Source organism: Magnolia sinica, chromosome 2, assembly GCF_029962835.1.
Source record: "Magnolia sinica isolate HGM2019 chromosome 2, MsV1, whole genome shotgun sequence".
In the NCBI taxonomy this organism is placed as follows: domain Eukaryota; kingdom Viridiplantae; phylum Streptophyta; class Magnoliopsida; order Magnoliales; family Magnoliaceae; genus Magnolia; species Magnolia sinica.
The window spans coordinates 122,211,147-122,223,736 of NC_080574.1; the positions used below are offsets into that span (position 1 = coordinate 122,211,147).

At 36.1% G+C, this 12,590-nt stretch overlaps 1 protein-coding gene across 1 annotated transcript in view; it reads left to right on the forward strand.

Moving 5' to 3' along the window:
• LOC131237513 (sister chromatid cohesion protein PDS5 homolog B) overlaps window positions 1-12,590 on the forward strand; it is a 126,321-nt gene that overhangs the window by 87,942 nt on the left and 25,789 nt on the right. Inside the window, exons 15-16 of the mRNA XM_058235333.1 lie at window positions 11,001-11,150; window positions 12,096-12,164. Of these exons, the coding sequence (XP_058091316.1) occupies window positions 11,001-11,150; window positions 12,096-12,164 (219 nt within the window). The remainder of the gene's footprint in view (window positions 1-11,000; window positions 11,151-12,095; window positions 12,165-12,590) is intronic.

A 12,590-nucleotide genomic window follows, 5' to 3' on the forward strand; every position in this document is an offset into this window, starting at 1 on the left:
AATACAACAAAAAGGATCATAAAAAATGGAAAAAAGTGATGATTTACCCCTTTTCCATTTTTTTTTCCCCAAAATATGGTTAAAATATGGCCTATACAACCATATCATAACCGTTTCTTAAAACCATAGCACCGGTAACCTATTATGCCTAGATAGTTTCTATGAGTCAAGGTGTTCTGTTGCGTTAACGGTGCCCACCGTTACTGTTACCGTTATGGGCCATATCGGCCGTTACGGGGTCGTAACGGTCGATACACCCCTTATAACAGTCAAATTATTCATTTGTCAAAAAACATTTGAAAAAATATCCATTAAATCCAGAAAATTATAAATATTCCAAATACGCATTCATTTATAATTTTGAACATGTTTGTGGTGGTGAAATAGTCCACTCTTTGGTGAAAAAGTTGTATTGGGCTGTCTTATGAATTTTTGAACTTGACAACCTGGAATTGATTGCAAAACTCATAGATTTAATTTTCTCACTATCTAGTACCATTGATAGATATATTAGAATGAATGTAATATCAAAATATCTCATTTGTGTAGGTGTTTGCTATTATTTTTCATATTTTACTCTATACTAATACAAACCTGAGGACTTGCATAAATTACATTGTTCATTCTTTTGTTTTTTTTTTAAAGTCTTCAACAAGCCAGGGACTTCTCCTATCCTATAATTCCTGTTGTATTATTCTCAAGAAATATATATATATATATATATATATATATATATATATATATAAAAACCTGAAAACCTGGAATTGACTACAAAACTCATGAATTTAATTTTCTAACTATCTAATACAAATGATAGATATATTAGAATGAATGTAATATCAAAATATCTCATATGTGTAGGTGTTTGCTATTATTTTTCATAATTTACACTATTAATATAGACACTAGGACTTGCATAAATTACAATGTTCGTTATATTTTTAATGCAATCTGTGGACGACTGTATGGTGTGCCGACTAACGCTAGAAGTGGGACCAACATTAGGTGCATCATCATCACCACTACTATCACGATCATCCGTCTTGGTCTCGTTGCTACTATTGCTCGTACTCTTTCGATGATCCAGACTTTTCATGAAATCCGCCCCTTTCTGGATCCAACACAGTTGCACGACTCTCTTGCTGAGCCATGCGTATTATTGGGTCATCCACTTCCAATTCTTCACTATCCTCTTTTATCTGTTTTTCTCTTCCAACCAAGGAAGAAGCGGGTCGTTCTCATCATAAATATTGTTTAAGTTTATTAGACAGTAGTTCGTGTCATCGGCGGCTGTAATGCTCTGATGATGTCGCCACATTCTTAACCTCATATTGTAGTGCATGAAGACAAGTCTATCTAATGTCCTAGTCTGCAATTTATTCTTATTCTTTGAATGATAAGTGCAAAACAACTCCAGTTCCTTCCGCAGCGAAGATGTTGTCTGGCTCAAAACATTTACTACAATTTTTTTGGAGAGCCTTCGCACTCTCTCTGAAATTCATCTACCATTCGGCTGGTTGCAACTTAGATGTTGCATGTTGTGCAAGAACATCTCCAAAGCTACCCTGTAGATTTTCAGATGTATTTAATTCATTCAATACCTTTATTTGCATATCTAAGTCAAGCTCTAATCTCTTTGTCACAATCTTTAGCCCAATACAAACCTTATCATCCGCAACAGATGATTGGGCATATTTATACCTTAGATTAGATAATAACCTACTACATGAAGATTGTGATGGATTTGTTTTGTCCATCTCTTGTCGATCATATTCCAGTAAGACTCCCAGCTTGTGCTATCACGTTTAATTGTCATCTTCATCTTATCAATGACATCGTAGAGGAAGCCCATGGTTGGTGCTTGGTCGGTTTCAACAAAACAGAGTACCCTTATTAGTGGCTTTATCACCTTTAGGATCTTCTGGTCCTTCCAATATTTGTTGTCCTTTATGGTTTTCACAACCTCAACTGGTGTCTCTGATATCTTCTTCCCATGTTTTGTGTTGAGCCAATCTCGAGAAGCGAACATCTCACTCAACTCTCCCCTATGCTGGTACAAACTCTCTAAAGCTATAAAGTTAGTTACAGATCTAGTCGTTGCAGGCCTAAGCAATTCTTGTCCCTTTGTGAACCTCATCATTATTACGACTATTTGATTATTGCTGTAAATAAATTTCGTCACTTCTCTTGCACTTTTGACCATTTCCTTAACACTCTTCTTCTTACCAATATCTTCTAATATATAAGATCAATACAGTGGGCGGCACATGATGACCAAAATATGTGTGATCTCTTTATCATTAACTTTTGTCATGCGGCCTTATATGTTTCTTCGTTATCTGTTACAAATTACAATCTGCACCACATTCTCTTCTCCAATCTCATCCTCCACTTTATTCATCAGGGAAAAAATATAAGTAGCATTTTTTATTTAATCTGATGTATCAATTGACTTGTGGCACATCGTTCCCAAGTGGCAGTATATCATGAAGTTGATCATGTTGCGTCTAGTTGAGCTAGTCCAACCATCGCTCGTGATCGTGCATCCTCTGGCCTGCCATATGGGTTTAAAGGTAGCCATGTATGCTTTCGCATCTGCATACTCTACATCTATCCATTTTCCCCTGATCTCCCTAGCCGTGGGAGCTTTAATTCCTTCGTATGCTTTTATTGTTGCATCAATTACCACCTGCCAATACGGAGAATTGGCCGCATTAGGGGGTATGTTAGCTTGTATAAATAATTTTGTTGCTACCCTACCAAGCTCCTCGGTAGAAATTTTACTCCATATTTGTTATATCTTTTTTTGTTTAGTTGATTCTTTCCTTAACAGGATCATATCAACAGAGGTTCTCCTAGGCTCATTTACTTCTTCCACATCTACGTCCACAAGGGCATAACGTGAAGATGTCTCCCATCGGCTGCCAAACATACGTCGTAATCCACCCAATCTACCCCCACTTGCATATGCTGTTGCACTCCCAGCTACACTCCCACTCCCACTGTTCCCCTCCCATGTGTCACAAATAGACCTCTTGCGCCAAACATGCGTCGACATTCTTCCTCTTCATGAGCAATGTGCATGCTCTCTCTTAGCTATAGTTACTTCCCGATCCGAATTTGTGTCATAATCATTGATCTCTTCATCACAAACTCCTATATAATCAAGACCAAACACCTCCTGTCGGGCCACTTCTAGAATCTCATATTTGTTCTTTTGCACAGCAACTCGTTTCCCCTTCGACTCATCCAAACTGGGTTGCATTGGGATCATTCTATCTTTTGGCACTCTAGTACATCCCTCTACTTAACCCTTTCGATGTGCCAAATGTTGTTTCAGTCGTGTAATTTCACAAGTTATTCGTTTATCACAATAGTTGCACTACATTAGATGCCTACCATCACCTACCCTATGACAATATTGCCTTCCAATATCCTCACTTCCTTGTTGGCCAGATATTTTTTTAGCTAGATATGACCCATGTGAGGGTCTATTTGATTCTTTAAGTTTAAATACAATTTTTATAGGAGAATGAATTAATTAAATTTCGACTTGAACCTCATAACCAGATGTAAATAGATTAATGAAATAAAGTTATAAGGTCTAAATCTAATTAATAAAGAAGAAATTAAGTAGTAAATCCTACGAAGTTCCAAAATCTACCCAATAAGAAAATATAAATATAATGTCACTAATCCGAAAATAAAAAATTGAAACAATCGATCAAATATATATATATATAAAGAAACTTGCATCCATAATCTATAAAAAGTACATTGATATGTTTTACCATGAACACCCCATTATATTCAACCATTAAACCAGAAAAAGTTGAAAACAAAAATTTGATTCTTCCTAATTTTTAAAACTTGCCTGAAAATAATCTGTAAAAAGTACAAAAATGTAGAAAATCGCATCCATAATCTATAAAAAGCACATTGATATGTTCTACTATGAATAGCACATCATATTCAACAATTATATCAGAAAATTATTGATTTTTTTGTTTTTCCTAATTTTTGAAAATTGGCCGAAAATAGTCCAAAAATTAAAAAATACAAAAAAAGAAGATAAGAAAATCACAACCATTTTCTCTCTCTCTCTCTCTCTCTCTCTCTCTCTATATATATATATATATATATATATATATATATATATATATAACACATTGATATGTTCTAATATGAATAACACATCATATTCAACTGTTAAACCAGAAAAAGATTGAAAAAAAAAAGATTTTTCCTAATTTTTGAAAATCGGCCAAAGATAGTCTGAATATAAGAAAAAAAAAATCGCATCCATAATCTGTAAAAAGAAAATTGATATGTTCTACCATGAATAACACATCATGTTCAACCATTCACCTAGAAAAAGATTGAAAAAAATGATTTTTCCTAATTTTTAATAATTAGCCAAAAGTAGTCCATTTTTTTTTTTTTAAAAAATAATAAAAAAATAGAAACTTGTATCCATAATTTGTAAAAGGTACATTGATATGTTCTACTATGAATAGCACATAATATTCAACCATTAAGCTAGAAAAAGATTGAAAAAATAATATTTTTTCCTAATTTTTGGAAAATCGGTCAAAAATAGTCAGAAAAAAAAAACAAAAATAGAAAAAGAAAATTGCATGCATAATCTGTAAAAAGCACATCGATATGTTCTACTTTGAATAACACACATATTCAACCATAAAAACAAGGATTCAAAAAAAGAAAGAAAGGTATTAAATATATATTTTCAATATTTTTCCGGTAAGTGGCCCGCAGTGCTTTGATTCACTTAAATCTGTGCAATCACTTGTTTTCATCCTAAAATTCAAGCTAAGAGTGGTTAGAATTTGCAGTAGAGTAGTTTAGGAATGATTTTGGAACTCAAACGTGGCAAAAAATGGAAAAGAAATTGCAACATATACAAACTAAAAAACAAGCCATTCTCAGACCGTTACGCCCCGACCTGTTACAAGTCAATAACAGCCATTATGGGCTGTAATGGCCTATTCGAGCCATTTTGTCAGGGAGCCACCGTTTCAACCCCGTATTGACCGTTACCGTTACGTATAGGCCATTACGGCCGATTTGTATTGTAACCGATTCCGCACACCTTGGAGTAGAGAATTAGTGTGTTGGCCATTTTCCTTCTGAAAATTCTGATAAAATGCCCAAATGTTGAGTTTCTCTGCATGTTAGCAGTTTCTATGTGCCTCTTTATGTTTTATGTGTGTATCGATTTATCTAGGGATGTCTTTGCTAAGAATCTAAGAATCTCCCCCTCTGATAGATTATGTATGCATGTTAATTGGCTCAAGCTGAAACTGATCAACATTATTAAGTTTTCCAACTTTCCCTCATTTCTTTTGTTTGCCCGTAGTTGCCTCCCTCTTTGCTTGGGTAACTAGTGTTCAAGTGTTTATTGTGCTTTTTGCAGAATTTCACTTCTATAAAATTGATAGATTTTCCTGTTTTAATGAATGATAGGAAACAGAATTTGTAAGTTTCTTTTCTAATATGCTTGAATCTTTATATAAACATAAAAAAAAGGGAAGATGGTGCAACATGAAACCCACAACATGGGCCGATTCCATGTGAAAAAGAACAATGGGCATGGCGAAGATTAATGGCACTTACGGTTAATTTATGATCTTTTGGAGTGTTTTTCCCCTTTTGTTCTAATTTTTTTGTCCCTTACCCAACTGCTACCCCTACCCAGTCACACAAACACACATGCACACCATGATATGATAATGGGGCAATGTGTTCCTAAACAATTCATATCGGTACTGATGTTACCAACATAACCATTGATGGCTTTTTAAATTGAAAAGAAAAAAGGTGCAGAATATCATTCTTACATGGTTTTATGAAAATCTATCAATTAATTGGTGCGCACTCTTGTATTTTAACTATTGTTTTGGAATTCTTTTAGAAAAAAAAAAATGTCACATTCTCAATTTGTTTGTACTTTTCAATAATTAATGTTTTTTTTATAATTCATCTTCCTTTCAACTTAAAATAGCTAGACTGGAGTTAAAAAGTTTAGATACCACATATATAATCACTAGGCTTTTTAAAACATGGATATGCAATGTTATCTTGAATCTCAGATCTCTTATACTAATGGGTTGTTGTTATTGTTCTTGTTTTTTTTTTGGTTTGCTTTTATAATTTTCAGCTTAGCGTTTCCCTGGTTTTTACAAAAATGTTTGGTTCGTACTTTTTGGTCGGTTCTTCTTCTTCTTCTTCTTCGCTTTTACAAATAAAAATAAAAATAAAAATTGTTTGCACTTCGCATTTTTGGTCACTTGGTCTGCACTTTGCACTTAAGGGCATGTTCACATTAAGCCCTAGCTAGGCGTGGATCTTGCACACGTGCGATGTGGAAAAATTTGCTTTGATCGACCTCTGCAATCTCCTTTTACAAGAATATCTTTAGCTATTCTCATGTTTGGAACACTCATTTAACCGTAAATTATCACTCACAAGCCAATCACCAACGATCTGGGTAAGAAAGTAACTTTTGAGCAAGGTATTGAATAACGGTAACGGTGATCGTGAGGCCATCCTTCTGGCCATTATGCTATTGACCATAATAGTCGTTATGGTCTCGTAACTGACAATTTTTCAATGGCCACAACGGTCATTGTGATACAGGCCATAACTACCATTACGGTCCTATAACTTTATTTTTTTTTTTTCTTTTCAAAGAAGAAAATGTATCGGCCTCGTATTCACTAGTGATTTAGATTAGAAGAAAGTGACTTTAGAGGAAGGTATTCAATGACAACAACAGTGGTTGTTATGCCTATCCTTATGGTTGTGATAATAGTCATAATGTATGTTATGGCCCTGGCCGTAATGGACTATTACGGCCCGATATTGGGCCGTTACAAGTCCCTTTTCTTCAGAATGGATGTTACAACCCCATATCACGTATCGTCTCCCACCCTTACTGTTACATATCGTCTCCCACCCTTACTGTTACATGACAGTTGTTACAATCATCACATAACCTTTATTAATATCATGCTTTTGAGGGCACTCTAAATCATGGCACCTCTGGTGACCATAGTGATAGAAATTTCATTGATCATTCTGACCATCTCATTTGTTAGCTGTTGATCCTGTTGTGGCCTCATTGACTTAAAATGTTTGTTTCATTCCCACTTGTTGAATGGTTGGGATAATCCAATAGATGTCATTTTCACATTTTCACTAAAGATTGATTAGACCTAGTCAAGATCAAGGTGTTCCATAACAGTAACAGTGGTCGTAATGGACATAGTCGTTACCGTTATGATACAAGTCGTTACAGTCTTCTTTGTTTCTTTTTTGTTTTTTGCTTTTTTAAGTATATTTCGAGACCATTACAGTGATTTTTCTGTAATGACCTTGACAACTTTTGGGGCCCTATACCATGTAATGGTTACCACCATTACCGTTATGCAACCGTTTTAGGAGACCATGATACTTGTTTTTTAGCAATGCTCAATAGTTATCTTATTTTATTTTTTAAATGATTTTTTATATTTGAAAGTGATAACTATGATGGTCTTCAAAATTGGGTGGTTACCATCTGTAATGAAAATATATGATTCTCTAAGAAGTAACCTACTGAAATTATATTCAAAGTCCTTCACTTTCATGTTGTTGATTGTTGATGGTGGCCTATTGGAGTTATTTCCTCTAGACATGTTTTTTGTGGTTATACTTTTTTGTGAATGTTGTGTGGTGGGGCTGGGTCAGTTTGGTCGGTGATGAGTTGGGTTGATGATGATGGAGTGAGGGTTTGAGAAAGAAGAGAAAAATATTCAATGGAAAAAGTGGGTTTGAGAGAGAAGAAAGAAATACCTTGATTGGAATAAGAAAGATAACTTGGAATCACTCCAATGGCTTCACACCAAATTCCATTCACAAGAAGTTTTCTTACTCAAAAGAAGCAATGCAGCGAAATTTCATTCAATATGTCCCCCATCTCAAGTCTCAAGTCTCAAATAAGTATATATAAGAAAACCTAAGCAAACCCTTAGTCTAGAACTATTCTTGACCTTCTAAATCTATTAACGGTCAAGATTAAAACATAAATCTCTAATAACCTAAAATAAAATTGAAAAATAAAGCAAAAATAAATATGTGCCAATGGCACAAGGATGATCTCTAACGTGCAACGGGTACGTCATGTCCACAAGTGATCAACGACCTGAATGAATGTGGTCTAACATGTCCGTGGCTTAGATGTACAAACTACAGTGTTTGTACGCCTAAATGTGAGTCTCCTAACATATCCAACGATTTGGATCACCAAACTGATGTGTGCTAGATATCCAATGACACGGTCTAACGGTTGTAACGTCCAGATGTGTTCCAAGTCAGGCTGGGTGAAGTCCAAAGATGTATCAATTAGTTCCAAATAAGCAGCCCACAAGCATCTTCCCAGTGTGTGGTCTTAAAAAATGCACAACCATGCATGTGGGGTCTTTAACGCAACTAAGAACTCGAATTGGGTCCACTGGGCCCCATGTAATGATCATCCAACCATAATGAAACTTGGGCTAGGGCCTCACCTCTCTTCCCCCTCCGATAAACTCGTGTAGGTGCTCAGACGCCCTCTTTAGTATCATATCTAGGTTTTGATTTACCATGACCATTCTTTGACCCCACCACCCAAATTTGGCCACGGAAGATCTTCTCTAGTGCCCCCATCAACAACATCTATCTCTAACATTAGCCACACTTCTTCCGTGATACTAGATCTCGAACTCATTATGGATCCCAAAATTTGTCGCCCTCCGGCCACTTGTTGCCATCTCCATCACTCTAGACTTGTATCCCCTATATTTGGATCTACCCTAAACCCATTATGATATCCAACAATTTGATCTTAACGTCAAGCCCAATTTTACCGGCAACCAAACCTAGTAACTTCCATCGTTGCTAGACTAGCTCATCAATGACCCCAAATCTGCCATCTCTAATTTTGGCCATTGTGCTCTCAGTTGTCATCAAATCAGAATCATTCCACTAGATCTAGTTTTAGCCGGTTGACCAAACCATTTTCCATCTCCGATGAAAACACCAACCACCTTTATCGGTTCTGCAATCACAATCACAACAACCTACATCTCCAATTCGTGCCTTAAATTCGACAAGCATACCTCCTACCAAATTCTTACCTAAACCCACTATTACAATGTCAACTCCATTTGTTATGACCAGAATCAAAACTACCATTTTCATCGTCATCTTGGATCTGCAAGAGCACCATGTACTCTAACCCTTCATCTTATCGATCTCCAATGATTTCTCCATGCTCTAGTTACCGATCACCTATGTTTCACATCGTCTCCACCATCTACACCTGCATCTTCCTGATTTGTTGATGATCTTGTCTTCTTTGGCAGTCCATCTCCAGCAGGACCCACTCTTTAACACATATGTTCCCATTGAAATTAGATCACAACCCAGAATGTTACCAATCGCCAATCCATCCGTTCCTCGATCTTTGCTAAGTCAACTTCTCCGGCAAGATTGCATCAAATAACACCACCTCGGACTCCATTCCGTCATCACCCCAATCCTGCAGCCCTTGTCTTCTCCAGCGACGCTACCATTGTCAAAATCATTAAATCTGATTCCCAAGTTAGATCCTTCAAACCATCTCAGCAAGTATACATTTGGTGCTCCATGGGTGCATATAATTAGTGGACATTGAGAGCCTCTTTTGTGTATTTGGTTCTCCATAGGTGTGCCGAATTCAATGCACCCTTTAACACCTTTGTTACGGTAGCGCGTCATTTTTTCATTCATTAAGGACTGTTACCCGTTGTTTATCTCCATCTTTGCCTCATCCCCTTAACCTCATGGCCCTCAATCAATCTTCTCCATACATCAATGTATCTTCCCTGTACAAGGCCTTTTTAATAAGATTTGTTTTTCGTTTGTGCCAACCATTTGGAGGCCTTTCTTTCTTTGTTATCAAAGCATTTAGAGCCACTAGAAGTGTGTATCCACAAGAAGAGCAATGATTGACATCTCAGCCATCGGAAGTGCCACTAGATCATTCACATATGTTAGAAGTGTCAATGGTTCATATTCCACGAGACATCAAAAGTGCCTCTTGCCTTATGCTACATAACATTTCATTGCCTCGTGCTACTCGGCGTTTCATCACCACATTATTGTTGAAGAAAAAATGTTTATTGTGCCTTTCAAACTCTAGTTTCTTCTTTCAAAGCACCTTGAGTTGGAGGGGAGATGTTAATATACAAAATACTTACTATAGATAGACTCATGTATATCTATTAAGATATCTATAGATCTCTCATAGATCTATCTCCTTTTCTATACATTCCTGTTATTCTCAATCAAATAAACAAGTTATAGTTTCCACAATGTAGTTTCTTGTGGTTAACAGTAGTGATAATCAAAATGAGTCTTACAGAGACGAAGATGTTGAGATGGATATTTGGGAAGACTAAGAAGGATGGGATCAATCATGAATTCATTTGTTGCCCTAATTGAAGATTAAAGGATGGAGTGCAAATTGACATGGTGTTTTAATATCCGACTAAAATTGAAGATGACCCCAATAAGGAGGGGAACTTTGATTAGGGTTGAAGGGCCTAAAAGGAGGATGGAGGGAAGACCTTAACGGACTTAAATAGAGGTTTTGAGGAGGTAAATGAAGGCTTCTTCACATACCAAGGATAGGACCTTCAATGGGAATGATTGTCAGAATAGGATTCATAGCCGGGAACATGCTGTGATGATGATATTGATCTGAATTATTTCTTTGAAGAACATTTTCTTCATGTTTCTGTCGATATGGAATTTTTGTTTGGTTTTTATTTTGCAAATTCCATGGAAGCAATTACAAAACATTTCCTTGATTTGATGCACTAGTGATATCTTCCCTCTTTTGCTATGCAATGCCTGTATGTTATAGACTGCAAGCCATTCATGTATATCATGCTCATTTTATTGTTTTTCTTGTCCAGAAACTAGTGGATTCTCTTCTTGCTGCACGGAATGTCTCAACCGTTTTGCAGTCTCTGGGCTATATTGCACAATATTCTGGACCTTTGTACGAGTCTCGAGAGGAAGAGATTACACAATTTATCATTCAAAAGCTTTTTCAAACCACAGATGTGAGTTTTAGTTATGATTAAGATCTCCCATCTTGTGGTTGATATGATTCAGTTGGAAAATCTATAGCAACCAATGTTTTAAATAGCTCAAGCTATGTAGCATGTAACTTACACTATGTTGTGTAGCCCACGCTACATGATAATTTACATGCACTACACTATACAGCTCACATTAAAAGTTATTTTTCACAACAACATTAAAATCAATTCAGGTTTTCAATAATTTGTTACATTCTTCCATTTTAAATAAAAATTAATTGATCTTTTCAATACTTCTCGTAAAATAATACAACTAACAGTCTAAAATTAGTTCCATCGCTCTTTCTTTGGCTTTATACTTAATCATTGCCTTTTCCTATTATATTAGGTTGCATTTGGCTGCACCAAATATCATGAAATTTCATTTTTAACAAGTCTAATTTGTGCAAAATATCATGAAATTGGGACAACCAAGCGCAATCAAGATTAAAAATCTAGAAGCATGCTAGGTAGCTACATGTCACACTTCAGAGGGATGAACTTTACACTACACGCTATTTGCTATTTAAAACATTGGTATCAACACCGTTTCTCGTATCTTCATTTAGCGCTAGCAACAGGCTGGGTGGTCCATTCATTTTGAGTCTCAGCTCGATATGGAATTGTGCTCCGACCTGATTTTGAGGCTTGACTGGTAAATAGATTCGCCAGGGCCTAGGTTCTGCAAAAGTTTCTGATTTCTACTATTGCATTCCCCAAGCCCGAGAATAGACCTGTTTATGACTTTAAATGAAGGCTTGTGCCTGGAATTGAACATCTGATTACCAAACTGTAAACAGGCTGATGTCTGGCCTGATCTTAGGCCTGATTGAAAATCAGGCCACTGGAACACCTCGTCGTCCAACTCATTACAACCCTAGCTTTATTGGATTTAGCGAACTGAGTGCTAACATTGTATTTATATAGGTTCAATCATCTAGTGAGCTGACTTACGTCGATGATGGCTTTGAATGCAGCACCTCTTGCAAACTAAAGGTGAGTGGAGGAAGGAATTATTCAACTAAATTCACTAGGTTCAAAGTTAGTCACAGTTGTGCTTTTGTATGTGGAGCTTGCCATTTTAGCTTTGGACCTTTCACTTTCAGTTAACTCATTTCTTATCTATACCATGCCATTGAAAGTTACAGGCACACAGCTGCAATTTTCTTGGAGTAGCAGTTAATAGTGATGCCTTATCTTTAGATTGTGGTGCCATTTTTGAGCACTCACTTTTGCAATCGTAAAGTAGCAGATTCCTTCAGCATAGAATAGACCTATTGAGGCAACCTTAAGTTCTTATCAGTGTATATTTCTAACATTTTCTTTCTTTTCATGTTTTATCAATCAAGCAGCTACTTGGTATCAACAAATTCCGTCTGTTTTATGCTTGTTATAATGGGAGTATTCATTAATTGTTGCTTC